Here is a 26,963-nt window from a genome sequence, read left to right as displayed (position 1 = left end):
CCTGTGCCTCAGCTTCCTCATCTTTGAAATATTATAGTAATTGCATGTAGAATAATTGGGAGATTTACCTTTAGGCAGCAGAGGCAAGAGCGCCCAAAGCCTACAGGTGCCAGACATAGAAGGTGCGCAGTAAGTCTTGGCCATTATGAAGCCTAGGATAATTGGAGCTGGGTGCGGGAAAAGGCCACCAGAATCACACAGTGTTGTGAGCTCTGACCCCTGACTTTGTTGTCATTTCAACATGCTGTAGGCCAAAAGGGACATTTCTCCTCCTGATCAATTCAGACCAAAACTAAGTTCACAGACTTGAAGAATCTTGGTTATACTGTGCGGTGGGAAGGAAAGAATGGAAGCTTCCTCAGCAGGTTCCAGACTCCCAACTTGGAGCCACCTCTGGACTCATCCCGATCGTCTGAATCCTAAAGTTGTCTGAATCCCAGTCGATTTAAGATCGCAGGTTTCATTCTCCCCCCACAGAATGCTGAGAGCCGCCCAGCCCATCTGAACCGTCACTGGCTGTGACAATTCCAGACGCTCCAGTCTGGAGGTGCACAGGAGTGGCTGTCGGGTTGAAAAAGGAGGAATTAAAGTCCCCCGCGCCCCTCCTCTCGCCGACTCCTTAGGGTATTCACTGCGCATTAAATTGGGATCGTCGCAGAAAACTGTAACCCCATCAGGAAAATAATATTCACAAAGAAAGCAGACAAGAAGTTTCCCTTTAGAAAGCCCCTTGTGAGGGTCTTTTGGGTGTGGGTGCTGGGCAGCGAGAATGCCTCCATCCACGCCCCTCGCGAGCTCAGGACCGACCCATCCAGCCCCCTATCACGCCTACGTCAGGGTTTCTAGCCAGGCGCTGGGGCCGCGTTAGGGTCAGGCTAAATGCCTACAGGTGCCAAGTCAGACCTGAAACGAGGCAAGTTAGGTGTAATCTTGCTCTTCCGTAAGAGTTTGAATCCACCCACCTCCCCCAAACAAAACAACAGCCTCGGAATATTTTTGAATAATGCAGCCGAATTCAGTATCAGCTTCATCCAAAACGGCAAACAAGCCTTCTTCCCTCGCCAAATCGGAACTCGAGCTGAATTCAGGAAAAGGGGAAGGAGAACAACCTTCCCTCGCGCTCCTCGCCTCCGCGGGGGTCCCCTGAGACCCCCAAAGCCCGGGACCTCCGCTGCGGGGCGCCTTCTCGCGTCGCCCCGCGCCGCGCTCCGGGTCTCCCAAACCTCGCGCCCCCTTGCTGCCGGCGCCGCTAGGGTTAAAAGTTACCTCTCGGTTTCTTCTGCCTGCAGCCCCCCCCACCCCCGGGGGCCGGATGATGTAACCCCCCTCCCCGCCCCCCTCCACCATGTGACACTTTAATTAATAATAGCGCCGTCAGCACAACAAACGCACAACACAAGGAGAAACTTGGTGTCCAGGGGAGGCCCCCGGCGGCTGGAGCGCGGCGGCAGCGGGCGCAGAGGCCGGAGGGAGAGGAGGCGAGGGGCGGCCCGAGCGCGGGGCGGGAGCGAGGCCAGCGGTCATGTGCCCGTGCCCCCTGCACCGCGGCCGCGGCCCCCCGGCCGTGTGCGCCTGCAGCGCGGGTCGCTTGGGGCTGCGCTCGTCCGCCGCGCAGCTCACCGCCGCCCGGCTCAAGGCGCTTGGCGACGAGCTGCACCAGCGCACCATGTGGCGGCGCCGCGCGCGGAGCCGGAGGGCGCCGGCGTCCGGCGCGCTCCCCACCTACTGGCCCTGGCTGTGCGCGGCCGCGCAGGTGGCGGCGCTGGCGGCCTGGCTGCTCGGCAGGCGGAACTTGTAGGAACGCGGGGCTTCTTGGTGGGGCCGGAGCCGAGACCCAGCCGGAGCAAGCAACAGGTACGCGAGCGAGCGACCGAGAGCCAGGGCGCGGCAGCTGGGCACTGGCCCGGGAGCGGGAGAGTGGCAAGTTTGGCTTTTTTCTCTTCCCTTCTCCTTCTTCCTCCGTTCTTTTCTCTTGCAAGCATCTCCGGCTCCCCTCTCCTACCCAGTCCCCAGTCTTTCCTTCCAAGTGTCAGGTCCACCATTTCTGCCCCTATCTCTCCGAGTCCTTAAGCGCATCTTGCTACTCACTTATAGCTCGGTGGCTTGAGGAGGACTTCAACCTCCATAATCCCCACCAGCCCCACAAATAAACACACAATGCAAATAAAAAGTGTGCCTGCGATGAGAATATAGTTGTAAGCCACGGCAAATACTTAAAGTCTATCGCAGTTCCAAGAAAGGTCCTCGGTCCCCTTCCAAGCCTCTTGCTGTTCCTGAGTCGCCACCGTCTCCATCACCTTTGCTCCCAACCTCTTCTCCCTAAGTGTCACTTCTCCAATCTCTGATCCCCATTCTCTGGCACCGCAAGCGCATCTCGAGACTTCCTCCCCTTCCAGGTTTCTGGCTGGCCCAATCTTTCTTCCCAAGCTCCGCGCATTTGCAGTTTTCTTCTGCCCTGCCAACGTCGCTCCTTCTCCAGTGAGGTGTCCTGTTTAAGGAGTTTGGCTTCCTTCTCTCCAGACGGTTGTAGCTGCGATGGGAAGGAGACGCCTTCGGAGTGGGCTGGAATAGAAGGCTTTCAGGCAAACTCCAATGGGAAGCCTTAAGGAAGGAACATTTATTGAGCTCCTTCGGGGTGCTGGGCACTGTTTAGGGGGGTAATGCTTTGAGAACTTAGGACGGGAAGTGGGTATTGAGCGCCTAGTGTGGTCGGTATCAGTGGGAGGAAGATACTAGGTTCTTGGGGTGGGGGAATTATTGTGCCCTAGCTGTGCGCCTGGCACTGTGCTAGGCGCTTTGAGGAAGCGCACAGTGTAAGCATCGTCTTACTACTCTGGATCCTGGAGTAGCGAGGAGCGCTGCAGAAAATGAGGGAGAATCAGGCTGAGCCCACCATAGATGAGTCTAGGGCCGGAAGGTGAATATCAAAGGTGACATAGCCAGCCGCCATTGGGTCCCCGCCGCCGAGCCCCGCCGCGCGCCGCAGACACCCTGGGAAGTTGGAGCGGCGCCCGAAGGCGAGGCCCGAGCGTCTGCGCCCGCGGGGAAAGGCGGCAGCCGGAGCGTGGGGGGTGGCAGCGCCCAGGGAGCTGCGGGGGTGCGCGGGGTGTGAGCCGGGACCGCAGGCGACAGATGTCGCGTGGGCCCGCGCAGCCCGGGCGCTGGCAAAGAGAAGTGCGCACTTCGGGGCGCTCTCCGCTCGGCTCCCGGGCGCCGGGGGTCCCATCCACTTCTCCCCGCCTTCTCCCTCTCCTGTTGGAGAGGCTGGGAGCTCCCGCGACTGAAAGGGGTCAGGCTGAGGCTGCCCAGTTCCAGGGACGGGAAAAACATTTTAGATCTATCGCGGGGAGCAGAAAAAGGAAGTTGAGCGACAGACGCGAAGTCCAAAGCGTGGAATTTGGGAAGAGGCAGAAAAAAAAGTGGGTGAAGAGGGAGAGAAAAAACAGGCGACGAGATGGGGAGGGACAAGAAGTTTGGGGAGGATAGAGAAAAAGAGAAACTGCCTGGAAAACAAGTTGCAAGACAATTGAAAAGTGAATGAGAAGGAAAGAGAGGAAGGGAGTAAAATCAAATAGCACTGTGGAGAGGGCTGGGACACGTCTTTCTCTGGTTCTGTTGTCCAGGAGACTGGATAAGCGCTCCCCTCCTGGGACCAGGCGTGCGGGATGTCGGGTGCACCCTCCCGGGAGGCGGAGGACTCGGGCCGGAGCCTGACTGTGTTCCCGTTTACCGGTGTGTTAAGTGTCAGGGATGGGACCGCTCCCGGGGCCTGGAAGGGGAGGCTGCGGGAGGGGCGGGCAGAGTGCGCCGCTCTGCGCCGGAGCGCAGGGGAGGAGTTGGGTAACTGGGGCCTGCGCTGCAGGGGAGGGCGTCGGCCAGGAGTTTCGCTGTTTTGCATCGGTGTTGGGAGGGCAGCAGCAGGTTATGGTCTCCGTGGAGCTTATTTCCGCCCTCTCCCCCACCCCCCGGCTTCTACCCCACAGTTATTCCCGTGCTGCGCCCTGACTCTGAGACACCCTCTTCCCACACCTCTGGGTTCTTCTCCTACCTGCCTTGTCCCGCCCGGGCGTCCCCTCCAGGGTTCTGCAGCCTCTAGCGCCCTGACCTCAGCATGCCCCGCCCGGCTTCCCTCCAGCGCCGCCCCTCATACCCTCGGGACACCCGGAGAATTACTCACCACCTGCCTTCCTGCGCTCCCAGGCCGGGTTCCCCCGTGCTCGGGCTCCCTGCACTGGCCCGGATGAAGTTCTCTCTCTGCAGCCTACATCTGACCTCAGAATACCAGCAGCTCCGGCCTTTATTGTGCTTTTGGTTTAATTTGGGGAAACCCGTTTTTTCTCAGCTCTGGTAAGTTAAGTAGAAGGGAAAGAAAATTCACTGGAGGAAAATAGTTTGTTGTGTTCTATGCTGGATATGGGGTGTTCTCCACTTTCCCTACCCTAATAGAGAAAGGGGAATGTTCACAGCTGTACCTTAGGTGTTTGAGGGAGGCCTTGCCAGCCATATAGGGTAGGAACTACCACTTTCAATTCCCATAGGTTTTAAGGGTGTGCTCAGCTATATGCAGAATCAATATTTTCTACATACAGGCCAGGCAGCGTGGCTCACCCCTGTAATCCCAGCACTTTGGTAGGCCGAGGCAGGCGGATCACCTTAGGTCAGGAGTTTGAGACCAGCATGGCGAACGTGGTGAAACCCCAACTCTACTAAAAATACAAAAATTAGCTGGGCGTGATTGTGCACACCTGTAATCTCAGCTACTCAGGAGGCTGAGGCAGGAGAATCGCTTGAACCCAGGAGGCGGAGGTTGCAGTCAGCCAAGAAGTCAGCCAAGAAGAGCCGAGATCACACCACTGCACTCCAGCCTGGGCGACAGAGCGAGACTCCATCTCAATAATAATTTAAAACGTGTGTGTGTGTGTGTGTGTGTGTGTATCCAGTATGTTTGTTTTGAGTCTCTACTGCGAGCCAGCAATACTTTTCTCAGAAGTCATCCTTTAAAAAAAATAAACAGAAACAAAAACCCAAGACTCAGTTTTCCCATATGTAAAATGGGGACACTAATAGTACTTAATGTATAGGCACATTATTAAGAGGGTTAAATGAATTCATACATGGAAAGTTCTAGAACAGTGGATATACATGTGAGCTATCATGATTATTATAGTGCATTTACTATCATTCTTTCCCAAGGTAGTCAACATTTTACCATTATTATTGCTGGCCATTCCACACCACTCCTGCCTGCCCTCCTGGGAAATCAGTGCCAGAAGGGTCAGTAGAGAATAATGGTTGAGAGACTCTTAAGCACCCAGCCACTTGCTGACAGCATGACCTTGAGAAAGAACCATTACCTCTGCACCTTTATCTGTAAACTGGAGCTGTATCCTTCCAGGGTTATTGGGTGAATGATAAGAGAATATTCATTGAAAGTGTCCAGTGCAGGCTGGGCCAGTGGTTCCATCCTGTAATCCCAGCACTTTGGGAGGCCAAGGTGGGCGGGTCACTTGAGTCCAGGAGTTGAAGACCAGCCTGGGCAACATGGTGAAACCTTGTCTGTACCAAAAAAAAAAAAAAAAAAAAATAGCATGGTGGTGTGCACCTGTAGTCTCAGCTACTTGGGAGGCTGAGGTGGGAGGATCACTTGAGTCCCAAAGGCAGAGGTTGCAGCAAGCTGAGATCACACCACTGCACTCCAGCCTAGGTGACAGAGTGAGACTCTGTCTCAAAAAAAAAAAAAAAAAAAAAGTCCAGTGTAGTGTCTGTCTGTTAACTTCACTCAACAGAGGATGTCATGAAATGGTCAGTGCCGGCCGGGCGCGGTGTCTCAAGCCTGTAATCCCAGCACTTTGGGAGGCCGAGGCGGGCGGATCACAAGGTCAGGAGATCGAGACCACAGTGAAACCCCGTTTCTACTAAAAATACAAAAAATTAGCCGGGCGCGGTGGCGGGCGCCTGTAGTCCCAGCTACTCAGGAGGCTGAGGCAGGAGAATGGCGGGAACCCGGGAGGCGGAGCTTGCAGTGAGCCGAGATCGCGCCACTGCACTCCAGCCTGGGCAACAGCGTGAGACTCCGTCTCAAAAAAAAAAAAAAAAAAAAAAGAAATGGTCAGTGCCATTCCTTTTATTTCAAAGGGGAAGCCGAGGCAGAGAGCATCCACCTAAGTGATCCCCAGTGGAATTGGAGCTTCTGTCTTTGAAGTCACACAGCGCCCCCCACCCCATGACTTGCAGGGGAAGAGGAGATGGGGCAGTAAGCAGACCGGGGTGGCGCACAGTGAATTCCTGCACAAGTGCAATTCCTTTTCTTCCAGAGCCCCAGGGGAGGCTCCTCTGAGGCTGTGGAGGCCGGGAGGAGGATGGGTATGATTTAACCAGTCAATACTCAAAGATACAGGAGAGAGGGAACAAAAGACGCTTTATGGTGAGCGCTGGCTGGCGGAGGCGTGGGAGGGAGGGAGGGAGGGAGAAGCGTGCCTGCGGAGGGGGCAGGGAGGGAGAGAGAATGGAGCCGAGGAATCTGCCTGGGAGTCGAGGCCAGGGCTGGGTAGAATCCTGCCTTGGGAGCAGGGGAAGGGGAGAGAGGGGGACTCTGCAGGCCCATAAGGCGACGTGGTCAGTGGCAAGGAAGATAATGGGCCAGCGGGAGCCTGCTTTAATGAATTAATGACGGCCTGGCCCGCCAACCAGACTTGCTAACTGGTTCTTGGCAGGTACTTTGGGGATTAAGTGGTTAAACCTGGAGGAGCATCCCGCAGGCCTCCCTCCCAGCCCGCAGCACCCCTGCCAGAATTACTTTTAGAGCTTGAAAGCTTGGCCTTCTGCTTGGCGAGGGAGCCCGAGGAGGACAGCTGTTGGGGAGGAACCCCCCGGGAAGGGGCCAGATGTGCAGGACCAGGCAGCCTTCCTGCCACATGGTCCCTGTCTGGAGTCATCCGCTCGCCTAGTGAGAGGCCAGAGTACAAGTGACTGAGCTGTGGATGGAAAAGAGCCACACCTGGGAATAATTAAATATACCCCCAGATGTGGGCTGGCTGGATTTGGCAATCATAACTCGAGTTTTTGAAAAGTCAGCCTTTTAGACAGGCAGATAACGAGAGGTGGGGAGGGGGCTTCTGTTTCTTTGGTGGTCCTCACTAGTGTCCCGGTGATAGGATTTCACAGGGAGAGAAAGCTAACCCACAGTGTCCCTAGTCCCTAGCAACTTGCTTGTCACATAGTAGGTGTACAATAACTATGTGCTTTGTTAAATGAATCAGAAACTATGCAACATCAGCCGGGTACGCTGGCTTACACCTGTAATCCCAGCACTTTGAGAGGCTGAGGTGGGTGGATCACTTGAGGTCAGCAGTTCGAGACCTGCCTGACACTGTAGTGAAACCCTGTCTCCACTAAAAATACAAAAATTAGCCAGGCATGATGGTGTGTGCCTGTATTCAGCTACTCGGGAGGCTGAGGCAGGAAAATTGCATGAACCCAGGAGGCGGAGGATGCCACTGTACTCCAGCCTGGGCAACAGAATGAGTGAGACTCAGTCACAAAAAAAAAATTAAAAAAAGAAACTATGCAACATAGTCACTATTGTTTCCCAAAATTCAAGTTCTTCCACTTATACAGCTGCTAATTATTGAGTATCTTCTGTGTATCTGTATTGAGTATTGAGTATCTCCTGTGGCTATAGGAAGGACCAAGAGGTAGAGTTCCCTGCTTTCATGGAGCCCACATTTTAGTGGGAAGAGACAGACAATAAGTAAATATTGTTCTTGTTACTACTTCTGTGTAACAAATTACTCCAAAACTACTAAGTTTTGCTTCAAACAACTAGAGCCATCCCCCTGTCTCTGGGGGGAAGTGGTTCCAGGATCCCATCTTGGATCCCAAAATCCGAGAATGCCGAGTCCTTGATATGAAATGGTGTAGTGTTTGCATGTAACCCACACACTGTGTGCTTTAAATCATCTCCAGATTACTTGTAATACCCAATACAATGTAAATGCTATGTAAATAATTATACTGTATTGTTTTTATGTGTGTTTTTAAAAATTGTTATTTTTTAATTTTATTTTTTTCCAATAGTTTTGATCTGAGGCTGGTTGAATCCTTGGATGTGGAACCCACCTATATGGGAGGCTGACATATTTGACCATGCTCACACATTCTGTGGGTGAGGAATTTGGTCAGGGCATAGTGGGGGTGACTTGTCTGTGCTCCAGGATGGCTGAGGACTGGAGTCATGGTTGGGGAAGCAACCTTATTTACAGGTCTGGCTGTTAATACAGGGAGTCAGCTGGGGCTGTTAATGGGAGCAGCTATACTCAGCCTCTTCATGTGGCTTGGGCTTCCTCACAGCATGGCAGCTGGATTCTGACACAGTGACTGGGAGCTCCAAAAGCAAGTATCCTGGGGAACTAGGTGGAAGCTGCTTTGCTTTTTCTGACCCAGCTTCCGAAGTCACTTTGGTTAGAAGTCAGAAGCTGATGCAGATTCAAGGTGGGGCGGAATTAGACTCCACCTCATGGGGGAGTGGTGAGGTTCTGGAATAGCATGGGGAATGGGAGACATTATAGTGGCCACCTTTGGATTATGCAGTCTAATACAGAGATAATTTCAGAAAGTGCTCAGGGCCCCGAAGGTAATACACAAAGGTAACACAATAAAGAGTGCCCCAGGGACTCCTCACCTGTGGTGATGAGGGAAGGAAGGCCACTTTGAAGAGGAACCAGGGGAATAGCAGATTTGAATGACACAAAGGAGCCAGCCATATGAATACATTCAAGAAAGGTGTTTTGGGAAGAGAGAGAGCAAGTCCAGTGGCCTGGAGGTGAGACTGCATAGTACATTTCAGGAAAGAGAAACAAGCAGTGTAGCTTGGTGCCGGGGCTGGATGCCCAGGTGCAGGGATGCAGAAATGAACGAGTCCCAACCGCAGCCCTCAGGTGACCCCAGACTCTCTCAGAGACAGGAGACCGAGGCTCTGCCCCTGCCCTCGCCTCTTAGTAGAAGTAAACCAGTTCACCTCCTGCCAAGGTCTGAGAGGTCGTGATCCCTGAACCAACTCACTCACACCCACCCCCCTCAGTGCCAGGGGAACACTGTGGGCATCGATTGGGTCTCCATCACCCTTAGAACTCTCACCATCCAACTCAGCAGTGGCTCCCCTCTTCCTTTCCTGCCCTAAACTGGTGCCCCTGCTGTTGGGTGGGGGATTTCTGATTTAGCCCACATCAATAAGATGCACCCTTTTATGACTCTGGTTGGCCAGGCAAGGAGAAAGCTCCTTCCTCTTCCTGTGGGGAGGCAACCGGCTTATCCAATATGGCTGCTTCCCGCAGAGCTTTCCCACACTGAACCTTTGCTCCATGGGCCAGAGACTTGGGCAGGGTGGAATTTAATTGCTCTGGGAAACTTGATATAATATTCCTTTTTTAAACAAGTAGCTGGATGTGGTGGCTCATGCCTGTAATGCCAGCACTTGGGGATGCTGAGGTGGGAAGATTGCTTGAGCCCAGGAACTTGAGACTAGCCTGGGCAACATAGTGAGACCCCATCTCTACATAAAATAAGAAATTGGTGAGGTATGGTGGTCCACACCTGTGTTGCCAACTACTCGGGAGGCTGAGATGGGAGGATTGCTGAACCCAGGAGGCTGAGGCTGTAGTGAGCTGCAGTTGTACCGCTGTGTCCAGGCTGGGCAACAGAATGAGACCCTGTCTCAGAAAAATAAATAACGTTTTCTTGATGACAAAAAATATTACAAATAGTTCATTGGCAACTATTTGGAAAATGCTGAATAAAAGAAAATTGTAGCCAGGGGTGGTGGCATGCACCTGTAGTCCCAGCTACTGGGGAGGCTGAGGCAGGATGATTGCTTGAGCCCAGGACTTTGTCGCTGCAGTGAGCTGTGATTGTGCCACTGCACTCCATCCTGGGTGACACAATGAGTCCCTGTCTCAAAAAAAAAAAAAAAAAAAGAAAGAACGAAAATTAGAGTCTTGCCTCTGGAGATAGGAGGTTCAGCTTTGAGCAGAAGGTCTGAGTAGCAAAAGATTGCAGTCCTTTCCCATGTAAAGACCAGACAGCTTCTAAGCCTTTCTACCTTTCCGTTGCATTAGATTTGACCCTTTCGTCATGTGATTTTCTTTCTTTCCTCCGTTTCTCTTTCCTTCCTTCCTTTCTTCCTTTCTCTTTTTTTATTTCCCTCCTTCCTTCCTTCCTTCCTTCCTTCCTTCCTTCCTTCCTTCCTTCCTTCCTTCCTTCCTTCCTTCTGTCTCTCTCTCTCTTCCTTTCTCTCTCTCTCTCTCTCTTTTCTCTCTCTCTCTGTTTTTTTGAGACAGGGTCTTACTCTGTCACCCAGGCTGGAGTGCAGTGGCAGGATCATAGCTCACTGCAGCCTCAACCTCCTGGGCTCCAGTGACTCTCCCACCCCAGCCTTCCAAGTAGCTGAGACTACAGGTGCATGCCACCACACCTGGCTAATTTTTGTATTTTTTGTACAGACAGGGTTTTGCTCTGTTGCCCAGGCTGGTCTTGAACTCCTGAGCTCAGGACCTCCTGCCTTGGCTTCCCAAAGTGTTGGGATTATAGGTGTGCACTACCATGCCTGGCTGGATGGGTACTTTAACACATGGAATCACTCTAAATATATTATCTGTAACCTGACCTTTTCCATATATCACAGGCATTTGTTCAACCTTTTAGTATTTTTCTATGAGACATTTCTTTCTTTTTTTTTTTTTTTTTGAGATGGAGTCCCACACTGTTGCCTGGGCTGGAGTGCAGTGGTGCGATTTTGGCTCACTGCAACCTCCACCTCCTGGGTTCAAGAGATTCTCCTGCCTCAGCCTCCCAAGTAGCTGGGATTACAGGTGCCTGCCACCACACCTGGCCTAATTTTTGTATTTTTAGTAGAGACGGGGTTTCACTACATTGGGCATCTTCGTCTTGAACTCCTGACCTTGTGATCTGCCCACCTTGGCCTCCCAAAGTGCTGGGATTACAGGCGCAAGCCACCACACTTAGAAGTTGGTTAGTATCGCTTTATTTAGTTAGTCCATCATTTACATTCCCCATCCATCATGGTGAAGGAACAGTGAAGGATCACTTGAGCCCAGGAGTTCAAAGCTGCAGTTAGCTACAATTACACCACTGTACTCCAACCCGGGCAGACAGCAGAGTGAGACCTTCATCTCAGAGAAAAAAAGAAAAAAAACTAATTAAAAATTTTTTTTTAATGCTCACAGGTGAGAGGATTGCTTGAAGCCAGGAGTTTGATACTAGCCTGGGCAACAAAGTGAGCCCCAATCTAAAAAAAGAAAAAGGAAAAATTAGCCAAGCATGGTGACATGCACCTGTAGTCCTGCTACTCGGGAGGCTGAGATGGGAGGATCGCTTGAGCCTAGGGAGGTTGAGGCTGCAGTGAGCTGTGATCATGCTACCACACTTCAACCTGCCCGTGTCTCAAAAAAAAAAAAAAGTAATTTTTTTTTTTTTTTTTTTGGCCAGGCACGGTGACTCACACCTGTAATCCCATCACTTTGGGAGGCTGAGGTGGGTGGATCATTTGAGGTCAGGAGTTCGAGACCAGCCTGACCAACATGATGAAACCCATCTCTACTACAAATAGAAACAAATTAGCCTGGTGTGGTGGCACATGCCTGTAGTCCCAGCTACTGGGGAGGCTGAGACAGGAGAATCGCTTGAACCCAGGAGGCAGAGGTTGCAGTGAGCTGAGATCATGCCATTGCACTCCAGCCTGAGTGACAGAGCAAGACTCTGTCTCAGATACAAACAAACAAAAAACATAATGAGCATTCTTGTGTTATAAAGGCCATCTAGAGCATAAAATCATGTGGTCAAGATCTGCAAACACTGCTGTTGGCTCCCATGTCTCATTCATGTCATTGGCCTTTCTTTATTTGAGACAGGGTCTCTCTGTTGCCTAGGCTGGGGTGCAGTGGTGCAATCAGGTCTCACTGCACTCTCGGCCTGGGCTCAAGTGATCCTCACACCTTTGCCTCTCCAGTAGCTGAGACTACCGATGTATGCCACAAATTTTTTATTTTATTTTTTTAGAGATGGGGTCTCGCCATGTTGCCCAGTCTGGTCTGGAACTCCTGGGCTCAAGCAGTCTTTCTTTCTGCCTTGGCCTTCCAAAGTGCTGAGATTCCAAGCGTGAGCCACTGGGCCCAGCCCATGTCACTGGCCTTTATATGTCAAGTATCTGTTGGCTCTTGAGCTGGCTGTGACTGGCCTCAGATGAATCTCTGTTGCCTTGCTGTGGACTTTTCTTCATGGACCACACCTTTAGCCAGTGTGGGAGTGTGGATGACGCCTAGCATGCCTGTCCCCACTTCAGGGAAAGGTTCCCAGTCTCAACAATGTCACTAATCTGGAAAGCTTCTCTGTCTGCCTGGCTGTACCTGTCATCCTGGGGGCAGGAATCATGTTCATCTAATAATCTTGGAGCTACCGTATGGTACTTAATAAACCCTGTGAAATGCTAACATACTGATGCTGGAGGAACTAAGACAAAGTGGCTTGCATGGGTGGAGAGGGAGGTCTTCCAGGAGTGGGGATGTGTCAGAGTTACTGGAATGGATTCAAGAAGACGTATCATTTTCTCGTTTTGTTTTTTTTTAAGACAGAGTCTTGCTCTGTTGCCCAGGCTGGAGCACAGTGGCACGATCTTGGCTCACTGCAACCCCTGCTCCCAGGTTCAAGCGATTCTTCTGCCTCAGCCTCCCTAGTAGGTTAGATATTACAAGGTGCCCACCACCACGCCCAGCTAATTTTTGTATTTTTAGTAGAGAAGGGGTTTCACCATGTTGGCCAGGTTGGTGCTCGAACTTCTGACCTCAAGTGATCCAGATATGCCTGCCTTGGCCTCCCAGAGTGCTGGGATTACAGGTGTGAGCCACCACACCCGGCCAAAGTACCATTTTTCAAAGATGGCTCAGACTTAGAATATTTGAGACTGTTGGCAGACCAAAAAGCCTAAGACTTGATTCAGAAAATGTAACCCTGGTAACTGTTTATCTTCCTCACCAATACTTTATGCTGAGGCAGGGAAGCTTCACGGAAAGGGACATGAATTTTGGAGTCAGGCCGACTTTCAGATAACTTTCTCCATCTCCCATTTGCCAGTTGTGTGACCTTAGGCCGATCCCATTACCTTCTGAGCCTTGGTTTCCTCATCTGTAAACTGGGAAGAATAATAGCATCTGCACTGGAGGAGCACTATATATTAAGCGGCTGGCACAGATTCAGCCCCTCTATGTGTGAGTGGTTGGGAGAACCAATGCTGTTTTACCTCTGTAATGAGCTCCTAGCATGAAGGAAGCATGCTGTAATCTACTCCAGCACAGTACAAGGCATGTCACTGGTGTTCTGAAAATGGTGAATGACAGCCTATGATATATGTTGTTCTTATTTGGTGTAAAATGGAGTCCATAGTCTGGGTGCGGTGGCTCACACCTGTAATCCCAGCACTTTGGGGGACCGAGGTGGGTAGAGCACTTGAGGTCAGGAGTTCAAGACCAGCCTGGCCAACATGGCGAAATCCCACCTCTATTTAAAAACAAACAAACAAACAACAACAACAACAAAATTAGCCAGGTATTGTGGCACACACCTGTAGTCCCAGCTACTCGGGAGGCTGAGGTGGGAGGATCGCTTGAGCCCAGGAGGTCAAGTCTGCAGTGATTGTGCCACTGCACTCCAGCCTGGGCAACATAGCAAGACCCTGTCTTTGGAAAAAAAAAAAGAAGAAGAAGTTTAGTCCACGGGCACATCTTTGTGGTATGCGTGGGAGGTCTCAGAACTTTCTGAACCTTTTGCTTAAGGCAGTTGCTATCTGCTTTAATCCTACCTTCCCCAACCTGGGACTCACCAAGGGCCTACTTAGGCCACTCTGACAGGGCTGGGAGAACCACTAGACCAGGGCTTTCCAGCCCAGGCAACACTGGCCTTCAGGTCCCAGAAAGATGCAAACCGCCATGCCTATTTTGCCCATTACTGTATCCCAGCACCCGGGCATGGTGGCATTCACTAACTGGTGAATGAATGAATGAATGCATGAATGAATGAATGTAGGGGAGGCCTCAGGAAATTTGTGAACACCCAGTAATTAAGCTAATAACACTGGCTGATTTCATCCTCCTCTTCTACTTCCCCCTACTTGGGACAGAAAACATAGTTTGGATCCAATTCTCAAAAGATCTGTGAGCCCAAAGGGTCTGTGTTCTGGAAACATAGCCAGAGCCAGACAGGCCATTAGAGACATCTAACCCATCTCCCTCATTGTACAGTGGCGAACCTGGGGCCCAGAGATAGCTACTGAGGGTTAAGATGAGGCAAACTTAAATGCCAGGTGAGAGTAGGAGTGTCTGAGTATCTCAGGCAGGGGTGAAGATGTGCGGTCTCCTAGCTGAATTTGGTTTGCAGTTGAGTTCCGTTTGACCTGTGTGGGTTTTCCCCCAACACTTAAAAGTCAGGCATTTTAGGCAGGCATGGTGGCATGTGCCTGTAGTGCCCATTGCTCAGGAAGCTGGAACAGGAGGATCACTTGAGCCCAGCAGTTCGAGACCAGCCTGGGCAACAAAGTGAGACTCCATCAAAAAAAAAAAAAAAAAAAAAAAAAAAAAATCAGGCATTTTCAGGTAGAAGCCTGTATTTTCAATTTTTCTTGAAAAATGAAAAGATCTAACAATGTGGCAGAAACAGGCTGGAGATGAGTGTCAGAAACCCCTTTAGAAAGGACAAACACACTCCAGTGTCCCCAGCCCCTCCTGGGTACCTTTACTGGGTCCAGTGCATTTCAGTTCGTGACCCCTGATTTCAGGGAGCCCCCATGCTCTTCCCTTGATGCATATACACCCACACACGCATCCTATTTTAAATACATGAGCTCATACTGTTCATGCTGTTTTGTAACCTGCTTTTTCCTCACTAAAAATAGGTGGTTGAGATCTTCCCATGTCAACACACAAAGGTTTTCCTCATCCTTTTTAATGGCTGCATGATGTTCTGTTGCTTGGATGAAGCAGGGTTTCCTTATATGGTCACTTCCTTGGGAACATTTGCATTGTTTCCTGTTTTCTGGTAGGGTAAACAAGGTTGTTAGGAACTTTTTTTGTTGTTTTAGAAACAGGGTCTTTCTGTGTCACCCAGGCTGACATGCAGTGGCATGATCATAGCCCACTGTAACTTCAAACTCCTGGGCTTATGTGATCTTCCTACCTCAGCTTCCTGAGTAGCTGGGACTATAGACGTGCACCACCACACTTGGCTAATTAAAATTGTTTTGTGGCCAGGTGCAGTGGCTCATGCCTGTAATCCCAGCACTTTGGGAGGCCAAGGCGGGTGGATCACCTGAGGTCAGGAGTTCGAGACCAGCCTGGCCAACCTGGTAAAACTCCATCTCTACTAAAAATACAAAAAAATTAGCCGGGCGTGGTGGTGCATGCCTGTAATCCCAGCTACTCGGGAGGCTGAGGCAGGAGAATAGCTTGAACCAGGGTGGCAGAGGTTGCAGTGAGCCAAGATTGCGCCATTGCACTCCAGCCTGGGCAATAATTGTGAAATTCTATCTCAAAAAAGAAAAAAAATGTGCGTGTGTGCAGATGGAGTCTCATTATGTGGCTCAGGCTGGTCTGGAACTCCTGGGCTCAAGTGATCCTCCCATTTTGGCCTCCCAAATTGCTGGGATTACAGGTGTGAGCCACCGCGCATGGCAGGGGACATTCACATTTGGACACCTTTGCAAAGAAAAAGTGAAGTTCCTGAAGGTGAAATTGTTAGGTCAAAGAATGTGCATAGTATAACATGGGGGCCACGGGCCATGGGCAACGTTGTCTGGTAGGCCCCAGTTTGCTTTGAGAAGAATCTGTATGTTTGTTTGTTTGTTTGTTTTGGTGTTGATTCTGTGCTGAGCTGAACTACTTCCCAACTCTCACTGCTTACCCTTCTGAAAGTCAAGCGAACTGGGCTTCCAAGGCCCACCTGCCATAACTTCCTAGTGGGTAGGAGCTCAGGTCTCTCTTCATAGACTTTAGATAATCAGTATCTAGTAGCTGATGGCATTGATAACTGTTCACTGATAGAAGAAGGCTGGGCCAAGGAGAGCAAATATTTCTTCCAGAGGCTGCCAAGTGACCTCTTCCTTCCTCACACATCACAACCTAGCCAGCTTTTCAGCTTCCTTTCCACAGCCTCCTGTGCGCGCAGCTTCCTACCTGGCCGACATGAACTCTACAGATGGAGATTTAAGGGATAATGTGGACCAGAGCAATCTTCTTTGCAAGAGGATTCTGCATGGAGAGCTTCTCCTCCAAGTTTTTTTTTTTTTTTTTTTGAGACAGGGTCTTGCTATATTGCCCAGGCTGGTCTCGAACTCCTGGGCTCAAGCAATCCTCCTGCCTCAGCCACCTGAGTAGCAGAGATTAGTGGCACATGCCACCATGCCCAGCCCTTCCTTCAAGTCTTAGGGACTAGGACTATTGGTACCATTGAAACTCCTTGGTCAGAATCAACCTGCTGAAACCAAAGATGGAGGATCCGAGAAACTGCTGTTTTTTTTTTTTTTTTTTTTTTTTTTTTTTGAGATGGAGTCTTGCTCTGTCTCCAAGGCTGGAGTGCAGTGGTGCCACCTCAGTTCACTGCATCCTCTGCCTCCCGGGTTTAAGTGATTCTCCTGTCTCAGCCTCCTGACTAGCTGGGATTACAGGTGTGCGCCACTGCACCCGGCCGATTTTTGTATTTTTAGTAGAGACGGGGTTTCATCGTGTTGGCCAGGCTGGTCTCAAACTCCTGACCTCAAGTGATCCACCTGTCTCGGCCACCCAAAGTGCTGGGATTACAGTCGTGAGCCACCACACCCAGCCTGTCATCTTTATTTGTTTGTCACTTATTTACCCTCCTCAATAGATAATGAATTGGACACCTACTATATGCTGGGCATTGTGCTGGGCTCTGGGAACATAATGGTAGGAAAAGAATAAAAAAGAGACATGGCGTCTACAAATACACAGAAAATACTCTGGGAGGCTGCACAACCGGCGGTGATACCGGCTGCCTCTGGGAAAGGGAGTGGGGCTTAAGGGTTGGGTTGAAGGGGCTTTCCTTTTATTTTTATATTCTTCTCCACTGTTTGAATTTGTAATTTATCATTTGTGCAAATAGCAAGGACAAAAAAGGTATTTTTAAAATTTTATTTATTTACATATTGAGACAGGGTCTGGCTCTGTTGCCTAGGATGGAGTGCAGTGGCATGATCTTAGCTCACTGCAATCGCCACTTCCTGGGTTCAAGAGATTCTCATGCCTCAGCCTCCTGAGTAGCTGGGATTACAGGTGTGCACCACCACACCTGGCTATTTTTTGTGTTTAGTAGAGATGAGCTTTTGCCATGCTGCCCAGGCTAGTCTCAAACTTCTGGCCTCCTTGGCCTCCCAAAGTGCTGGAATTATAGGCAAGAGCCACCATGCCTGGCCAAGGTATTTTTTTTTAATGAGGGGGCCTCTTGGGAGGGAATCCAAGAGTCCTAATTCTTTGCTGACATCAGAAAAAAGGGAATAAGGCCGGGCGCGGTGGCTCAAGCCTGTAATCCCAACACTTTGGGAGGCCGAGACGGGCGGATCACAAGGTCGGGAGATCGAGACCATCCTGGCTAACATGGTGAAACCCCGTCTCTACTAAAAATACAAAAAACTAGCCGGGCGAGGTGGCGGGCGCCTGTAGTCCCAGCTACTCGGGAGGCTGAGGCAGGAGAATGGCGTAAACCCAGGAGGCGGAGCTTGCAGTGAGCTGAGATCTGGCCACTGCACTCCAGCCTGGGCGACAGAGCGAGACTCCGTCTCAAAAAAAAAAAAAAAGAAAGAAAAAAAAAAGAAAAAGGGAATAAGCCTCTTGCCCCATCTACTGCTGCAGTGGGGTTCACTGTGCTCAGCTTTCACCTTCCGTGCCCAAAGCGGCACAACATGACCGCAGCCCAGGGAGGCAGAACCTGGTGGGTTCAAGTTCTCCCTCTCTGCCTGCCTCCCCCCTCCATGTGGTGGATGAAAAATGGAAACAGGGACATTTCTTCAAAGGTATTTCATGAATCAAATCCCGGGTCCCCTCTGAAGCTTCCCTAGTGATTGTAACCCCATCCTGACTTCTAGGCTGTCGGTTCACCTCCGGATATTGGTCATTTACAGTACTGTCCTCTGGCATGGCATATCTTTCCGGTAAGCCTAGAGGCAAATTTCAAGGAGGCACCTGGCCTTATCTGGTGCAGATAACCAAGCTTAGCACGAAGTCCACACACTCAGTAGCATAGTAGGTACTTACTAAGTGTTCCTAGCTCTCCTTCTGTCCCACCTGTGCTTAAAGCAGCATAATTATTTTAGGCTAATGCTGCAGGTTTACACTGACTTTCATTCTGTAGATTTATGAGTAGACACCAACAGAGATGTTTAGGGGTTACAAAAGCTGGTTTCATTAAATTGAGTGTATTTATCAATTGAGTTGATTGAGGACTCTAATTCCATATTCTAAGAAAATATATGGTGGCTGCATAACAATGCAGAGCTCCTACTGTGTTTGTGCCCTCATGAGATAGAAGGTGAATTGGCCTGGCGTGGTGGCTCACACCTGTAATCCTAGCACTTTGGGAGGCCAAGGTGGGAGAATTACTTGAGGCCAGCCTGGGCAATATAGCAAGACCCTGTCTCTAAAAGAAAAAAATAAAAATAATAAATTAGCCAGATGTGGTGTTGCATGCCTGTAGTCCCAGCTATAGGCTGAGGTGGGAGGATCGCTTGAGCTCAGAAGGTCGAGGGTGCAGTGAGCTATGATGGTGCTACTGCCCTCATGCCTGGGTGGCAGAGCGAGACCCAGTTTCTTTAAAAAAGAAAAAAAAGCAAAAGGTTTGAAGTCACTGATTTGGATCCTTGTGACTGTCAGCTGACGTAGACTGTGGGGTCCATGTGTTTATGACTCATCTCTTTCATGCAGTCAGATGTATCCACTAGGGCCCAAGTAACAGCAGATAGTGTCTCCAGACTCAGTCATCAGAGGAGAATTTAGGAAAGGTTCAACGGCAAAGGCATGGGCAGGGTTTGGGAAACCAGCGAGAGTGAATGCAGTACCCTAGGCTTAGCCATAGAGGGGAGCTGTTCCCACCCTGGCCTGAAGGTTCCAGGGAAAGGAATGGGACCTGGAGTCCCCAGGAGGGTGTCACTGTACCATGAGTCCAGGCAGCGGCTGTGGCCAACCTCTGACCAGCGGGCGGGGAACTGGGGAACAAACATCTGATTTTACTTTCCCATGAGTGCTTCCTTTCCTGTTGGTCAAACCCAGAATAAGCCAGAAGTCAAGGGTACCAGCTGGTACATACAAGTCAACATCTCAGACTTTTTCAAACCCAGAAGTCATAAAGCGATCTCCCTCCTCCTATACCACTCCTATACCACTTGGTGTGTATTACCCACATGCTCGTTCTTATGCCACCTGCTTCAGAGTAACGTGTGATACATTCTTATCTCCCCTGCTAACTTATAGCCATCAAACCTATCCTTTTAAGTCCGGGCACAGTGGCTCATGCCTGTAATCACAGCACTTTGGGAGGCCAAGGTGGGTGGATCACTTGAAGTCAGGAGTTCAAGACCAGTCTGGCCAACATGGCAAAACTCAGTCTCTACTGAAAATAAAAAAAATTAGATGGGTGTGGTGGCGTGCACCTATAGTCCCAGCTATTTGGGAGGCTGAAGCAGGAGAGCGCTTGAACCCAGGAGGCAGAGGTTGCAGTGAACTGAGATCGCATCACTGCACTCCAGCCTGGGCAACAGAATGAGACCTTGTCTCAAAAACAAACAAACAAATAAACAACCCTACCTGTTTAAGGTGTACAAGTCAATGATGAGGAGTATATATAGAATTTTGCAGCCATCTTCACAGTCAACTTTGGAATATTTTCGTTTCCCTGAAAGAAACCCTGTGCTCATGAGCACCACTCCCCAATTCCTCCCACCCGCCCTGGCCCTAGGCAACCACCGTTCTCCTTTCTGTCACAGAAGATCTGCCTGTTGTGGACATTTCATATAAATGGAATCACACAATATGTGTCCCTTTGTGTCTGGCTTCTTTGACTTAGCATGATGTCTTCAAGGTTCATCCATCTTCAAGTATCAACACTTCATTCCTTTTTGATGGCTGACTAATAGTCCATTGTATGGGGAGACCACATTTTGTTTATTCATCAGTTGATGGACATTTGGGTTGTTTCCACACTGTGCTGTTATGGATAATTCTGCCGTGAGCATTTGTGCACACATTTTGTGCGTTCTGTTGTGGATACTCTTGGGTATGGGCTGTTTTTTCTGCCCTGCCTAGGATGCCTCATTTTCTTATCCTGGTTCGTTTCCTGGCACTCTTCAATAGTCAACAGGGGCCTGCCACTCTCTCTGAGGAATCTCCTTTGTCTCCCTTATGAGCTGCCTCCCCTGGGCTCCCATAGACCACGTTTCCCCAGATTGCATATGCTCTTTACATGTGACTGTCATTATCCATTTCTTCCCATCTCCCTGTTGGCTCTGAGCCCCTTAAGGGCAAGAATTATGTCATTGAATCTGTAGCCCTGAGTATGGCACTTGGCATATTTGGGAAGAAATGAATGGATGAATGAACGGACAAACAAACAGAAGAGAACAGAGACTATCCCACAACTCTCTCCTGAATCTGGATCTATGAAATGAATCGAGGAAGGTCCTGTTCTGAATTTGGAGAAGCAAAAAGTTCGTGTGTCTCTAGATTCTTCTTTTTTTAAAAATCTCTGAAGATGACTACGTAAATATCTAGGTCTAAAAGCAGAGAGGGGAGTGTGTGTGCGCTCACAAATGTCTATTTGGGGATGGCTGCCACATAGACAGAGACTCTGGTAAGGGGAAGAGTGCCAAGACTAGCTTTTGAGGCATCCTTCCTCCAAAACCAGAGCTTTGCATCCAGTAGCTCTCCCCTCCCCCTCCCCCTCCCGACATCCGGGGCTGAGTGTGCAGAGGCCCACTGCACTGACGTCACCCCCAGCAGCTGCACTGATCAAAATACCAATCTTTATTTCTGCAGGTTGGTGAAAACCCTGTGTCCTTGGAGAAAGCTGGTTCCCGTTTTCCAGAGGGGGAGCCCAGAGCTTGAAAGGCCGCGGTTGGCACTTCGAGAAGGAAGTGGAGAGTAAAGACAGCGCCTGGAGCGATCGTAGAAACACAGAATGGGACTGGGGAAGCCCTTTGGAAATCCAGCTGCAGAAACACACACCCCAATGCTATTTACATACAGCTCTCTATATATAACAAAAATATGAATATTACGTATCAGTGCATGCCTTGTCGAGGACGTGGTTGCCTTCCTTTTCTGCACCTTGCGATGTGAACTTTGATATTCTGTAATGTCTGGGGCGCCAGAAGAGAGAGGCCTGCTGTGTACTTAGAAACTGTTTGCAAAGACTGGTGGGAATTAGCCCTAGCATCGGCCAACTGCCTGGAGATAGATGCTGGTGGAATAAGAGGTAACAGTGCAAAAGGCATGATAGGAAAAAAAAAAAAAAAAAAGGTGAGGACTCGGGGCCAATTGTGTAGGCGCAGTCTGGGGTGCCTCCATTTCTTGACTTGTCCTAGCCTCTCCCTCTGTACTTACCTAGGTCGATCGCTAGATCCCACTGTCACGTCAAGAGAAACGGGATTTTTGTGTCTCTGGTGCTTCACTTAAAATTTTGCTGGTGCTAAGTGCGTTTCTGCTGGTGCTGCTGTGGTATTCTTTTGACAGACTTGTTGGAAGGCCAGGGGACAAGAGAGATTTCTATTTTGCTGTTTCAGATTTTTTTTTTTTTTTTAAGGGACAAGTTGCAAAAGTGCCACTTGAGAGTCTCTTCTCTTTCTCTACGTGGGGACAAATATCCAGAGGTGGTTTGGAGCAAACCTTGGGGTCTAGGAGGGAGGGTGGCATTGAGAGGCTTGCTGGTTATGAGGCAGAAAGCTGACCTCATGCATGACTTGGTTGCTATCTCCTCCACCCCCACAAAAGTGTCCTCGGAGTTCAGCCCACAGCCTCCTCCACTCCCCAAGGGGATTTCAGGGTTTAGGTTTTATGGATTAAAGAGCCAAGAAATGGCTACATTCTGGTCAAAGATGATTTATAACCAGGGGACGTTGGGGGAGGGAGTGGGCCATTTAAATGAAATGCACCAGCATCTCACTGATTGACAGAGGTCTGATTTTTTTCCCCCCAAGGATAAGCTACTATTTTCAGAAGTTTCTAGAAGGGCTAAAAAAAGATGTGTGCTGGACGGAGACTTGGCTGCAAAGACTCTTCAGGGAGCAGTGATTATTTTTTGCTTTCATTTTCGAAAAATCCAACATAAGCACGTATTCTTCCTCTGTGCAGGATACCACACACTGCCATTTTCAAAGCCGAGGTGGCGAGGTGTCAGCCTGCAGATTCGGACAGTCATTCTCCAAGGCTCGATTTGCAAGTCACCACCTGGTACCTATAGACAGAGGGTCCAGCAGGCTGGTTAGCAGACACCGCTCCAGTTCTAAGAAGCCAGCAGTGGGATCCACGTTTGTTAAGGTGGATGCGGCTGAAATGGGAATTATCCCCCCATAGGCTTTGCTGTAAATGACCAGGTCCTTTAGAATGTACAACCTCTCAGTGCTGCTGCAAGCTGGGAGCTGGATTTCTTTCTGTCTTCTTTTTAAAATCCGTTCCTTGTGTTTTCCTAAATAGCCCTTTAAAGAGAAATGTAACCCCAGGGCTGTTGAATGTGAGGGAAGGCTCCCCCACTCCGCAGCTTTGAACTCAGCAAGGCAAAAAAAAAAAAAAATAAATAAATAAAATAACGCTTATTTTGGGGGAACCTGCTTCTCCTCATTACTCGTGCCCTCCCCCTAGTTGATGTTTGCAGGGGACCCTCGCTTAGCTGGGGGTTGCAGAGAGCAGCAGGCGATATTCCCACCAAGCCACGAACTTGGAGAAGGCAAATTCATCAGAATAATATGAAATACAGTCTCTGCTTCTATTTAATCACTTTCTTGGCCACAGACTAGGGTCTTTCCAGCTCACCCCGTTTTCTGGGGAGAGGCTTCCATTACTACACAGTTGTACCCAATCCCAGTTCTCTGCTTCTTTAAGGCTGTACCTTCAAGGTCGTAGTGGGGGCATGCTGACCACGTAGACACAGGAGAAGATGAAAGGTGAGAGGATCCCTTTTTCAACCCCGACTTGCCTGCTGGCTTTTGATGTTTCCCCTGGAGGATCCAAACTCCAAACGCTGGGGTTGGCATCTTGGGTGATTTTGATTTCAATGAAGCCACTTTGCTGAGAGAACTGGGGCACCCATGACCTCCTGGTAGAGCTTCCCAGCCAAGTCCCTTGTAGATATTCTCCTGTTTTATTAGAGACCATGTATTTATCAAATCCTGGCCTTTTCTTGCACATCATTCATTGGAGTGCACTTCTCGACTGCCCCGATTTTTGACAAGGGGTTGTTTTTAATGCTTGTTTTTATATGAGATTTGACTTCTTGATGGACATTTGTATTAGGAAATTGAAGCATGATATATATGTATATATTGTCTCCACCAGCTCTCCTGTTGTATTGCTTGGATTGCATGAGATAGTGGGGTGGTTCTTGTTTTTTAAAAAATATTTCCACAGCGTGCAAAGTGCTGGCAACATCCCCCCCTCTCCTCCACCCCCCCGCTTTTCTCTGGCTGCCAAGGAGTCATTGATTTTGATTAGCTTCACTGCAGAGCGTCTGTGAAGAGAGAGAGAGAGAGAGAGAGAAAGGGAGGGAGGCTTTGAAATGAATTTTAAAAAAGACCTCATATCGGGTTTCAGCAGACAGCAGTGTGTGCGTGTGTGTGTGTGTGTGTGTGTGAGAGAGAGAGAGAGAGAGAGAGACTGTACAAGCAGAGGGAGGCCTCTGAGATCATCGTTTAGGTAACTTGCTGCATAATGAGATGAAGAGACTTTTGCCTCTTCATTTCTGATGGTGCTGCTTGCTCTCAGAGAGTGGGGAGCCAGGAACCTCAGGGACTGGAGCCCCCGGGACTTCAACACTCTGAATGAGATCCAGTCCTTTCTGGAAGCTTCTCACCCCTACCTGATACCCCACAAACAAATACAATCTCTTCAAATTTGGGGGTCCGTTTCCTGTTCTCTTTGTTATTGGTGTAGCTTGAGTAGGAAGTTTCTCTGGGGAGCCCATTAGCCCCACTGGCTGCTGTCCGTGGTCCTAGGCCGTGCGCATCTCCTAGAGCCCAGTTCCTGTTTTTTGTTTGGTTTGTTTTGTTTTGTTTGCGGTTTTATTTTGGCCGTGCACATCTCTTAGAGCCTAGTTCCTGTTTTTTGTTTGTTTGTTTTTATATTTTTAGCCACCTTCATTTGGATACTGGGGACTTCTTTTCCACTTCTTCTTTATTTTGAGACAGAGTCTCGCTCTGTCACCCAGGCTGGAGTGCAGTGGTGCAAGCTTGGCTCACTGTAACCTCCACCTCCCAGGTTCAAGCGATTCTCCTGCCTCAGCCTCGCGAGTAGCTGGGATTACAGGCACACGCCACCATGCTCAGCTAATTTTTGTATTTTTAATAGAGACGGGGTTTTACCATGTTGGCCAGACTGGTTTTGAACTCCTGGCCTTAAGTGATCCACCTGCCTTGGCCTCCCAAAGTGCTGGGATTACAGGTGTGAGGCACCGTGCTCAGCCTCCACTTCTTATTTTGACTCTTTTCTGTTTTGATGATGAGAGGAAAGGGTGATTTAAACAATATCGTCACAGAAAAATGAAACTGTGACTAGTTTTCACAATGTATGTAGCTGATCTCATGCTCTCCTATTATGATGTTTCTGACAGTGATAAAATATCACTCTCCCTCCCTGGGGAATCAGGGGAGTCCTCACCCACCCACCTCCTACGCAAGTATCTTTTAGGGACACCGGCCCACCACTGTGGACTTTATGCATGTCCACCTGATACTACAAGTTGCATTGACCAGAACACAGATTGTGTTCTTCTGTGTCAATACCCGTTTCTTTTCTGAAGGTCAGAAGTTGGTTAAGGGTTTGGGGGACCGGCTAGACACTCTTCTTATCCCATGGAGCTGATTGGAAGTTCCATGAGGGGAGGAAATTGATGTCAAAGTGTCATTTTAAAGCTTAAGCTGAAAGTTTATTTTTAAAATTTTCATTCATTCATTTAGCATATATTTATTGAGCATCTACAATGTGCCAGGTTGTAGAATTCCATCTCAGAAGAGACTTGACTTATGGATGGTGGAGGGGACAGTCCTGCTCGGAAGCAGATGATGTGAAATGTCCCTTTCCAGTCTGGTTCATGACATTTAACAGATTTTTCAGGTCACCACTGTGACCCCAAGCCTTGCTGGCAGATTGTTATATAGTATTGACTGAGAGCCCCGCCCTCTGGTAAAGGCAGTTAAAAAGCCTGCAATCTCGACTCATTTCCAGCATGAACAGACTGGTCCTTGCTGCTTTACACAATAGTCAAAGCTACCTTTGATGGCGCACTCGCCACTCCCAAGCCCTGGGCGAAGTGCTTTACCATCTTCCCCTCCGCGATGCCTCATGCCCACTTTAGCAGATAGTACTGTTATCATTCCCATTTTACAGTGGAGGAAGCTGAGGCTCAGAGAGGTTGAGCAACTTAGCTGAAGGCCACACCACCAGCGAAGTACCTGAGCCAAGATTTGGACTCGAGTCCATGGGACCCCCACGCTCACGAGCTGACTGCTCTGCTCCACTGGTTCCCTGCATGAGGTCACCCACAGCACTGCTAGTTCCAGGGCGAGTGCCAGCACATGGCCCCGCTGGGAGCCGGGGGCCTGACTTAGGTCCACTGGAAAAAGTGTCACCTTTGGGGACACTCAAGGACAGGCTGGTTGGATTTGTTGTGGATTTTATATACTCATGCCCTCCCCCTGTGTTCCTGGTTTCTATAAGGTCCCAGGGAAGGTGCATGGAATTTGCAAATAGGGCCTGTATGACTTATTTCCTAGGACACAGGAAGCTTTTCTTACCTCCTTCCTACCCTCTTCTCCAACCTGAACTCCCAAGTTCCTTCTCCCGAAGATCTTTTGCACTATAAGCGCCAAGGAAGCTGTGCGCGTGGCAGGGACGGCTGGGAGGGTATCTGGAGAACCGTAGTGAGGCCTCTGGCCTAGCCAGAGCGGCAATAAGCTTGGGGATGTTCCGTTCCGGGTTCTGACGTTGTTGGTTCTGACGTCGTTGTGCTCTTTTGTAAGAGGAATTTCATACCTTGGAGACGCTTTGTACATATTTGTAATGACTTTATTAAAAAATTGGTTGTGCACTTCTAGCCAAAGACATTTGTGTTTTCATTTCCTTTTGGAAGGCTGCCCCTCAGAGACTCTGGGAGTACCCAGCTGCATAACAGGGACAGGATCCCTGCCCCTGGCTCCTGCATGCCCCAGCGCTCCCTCTGGCAGAAGGCCAGCCACTTCCTTCCCTCCTCTAATTCCTAAGATCCGCCACCCCACCGACCCCCGAAGGGAAGGACTGGCCTCAAGAATGCCCTTGGGTTGGGCAACAGGTTTGGGAAACTTGCCCAAGAGTTCAAGGTCAGTGCACACAACCATAATTTATGCATGGTATCCTGTGGACAAGCCAATGAGCCTGCAGATGAATGTCTCCAACTGCGGACAACTCGGGTTCTAGTCTCATCCTAAGAATGGGAGGTTGAGTACAGATACCATTTTTTTGGAGGCGGAGTTTCGCTCTTATTGCCCAGGCTGGAGTGCAGTGGCGTGATACTGGTTCACCGCAACCTCTGCTTCCTGGGTTCAAGCTATTCTCCTGCCTCGGCCTCCCGAGTAGCGGGGATTACGGGCATGTGTCACCATGCCTGGCTAATTTTTGTATTTTTAGTAGAGATGGGGTTTTACCATGTTTCCCAGA

General features: G+C 49.7%; 1 protein-coding gene across 3 annotated transcripts; it reads left to right on the top strand.

The window, feature by feature from the left end:
* The first annotated feature begins 1,388 nt into the window (after positions 1-1,388).
* On the top strand, positions 1,389-26,370 carry HRK (harakiri, BCL2 interacting protein). 3 transcript variants are annotated; one of them, XM_074007975.1, is made up of 3 exons: positions 1,389-1,854; positions 21,099-21,581; positions 22,413-26,370. In XM_074007975.1, the coding sequence occupies exon 1, from the start codon at positions 1,523-1,525 to the stop codon at positions 1,796-1,798; it is 276 nt and encodes a 91-aa protein (XP_073864076.1). In that variant the 5' UTR covers positions 1,389-1,522; the 3' UTR covers positions 1,799-1,854; positions 21,099-21,581; positions 22,413-26,370. The 3 variants fall into 3 exon arrangements, with proteins under 3 accessions (XP_073864076.1, XP_045221979.1, XP_073864077.1); XM_045366044.3 differs by having other exon boundaries at positions 21,099-26,370; XM_074007976.1 differs by lacking the exons at positions 21,099-21,581; positions 22,413-26,370 and adding an exon at positions 3,984-4,093.
* The last annotated feature ends 593 nt before the right edge of the window (positions 26,371-26,963 follow it).

Source organism: Macaca fascicularis, chromosome 11 (genome assembly GCF_037993035.2).
Source record: "Macaca fascicularis isolate 582-1 chromosome 11, T2T-MFA8v1.1".
NCBI lineage: Eukaryota > Metazoa > Chordata > Mammalia > Primates > Cercopithecidae > Macaca > Macaca fascicularis.
The sequence above is the reverse complement of the archived record's forward strand: the minus strand, read 5'-3'. Positions and strand labels throughout refer to the sequence as shown.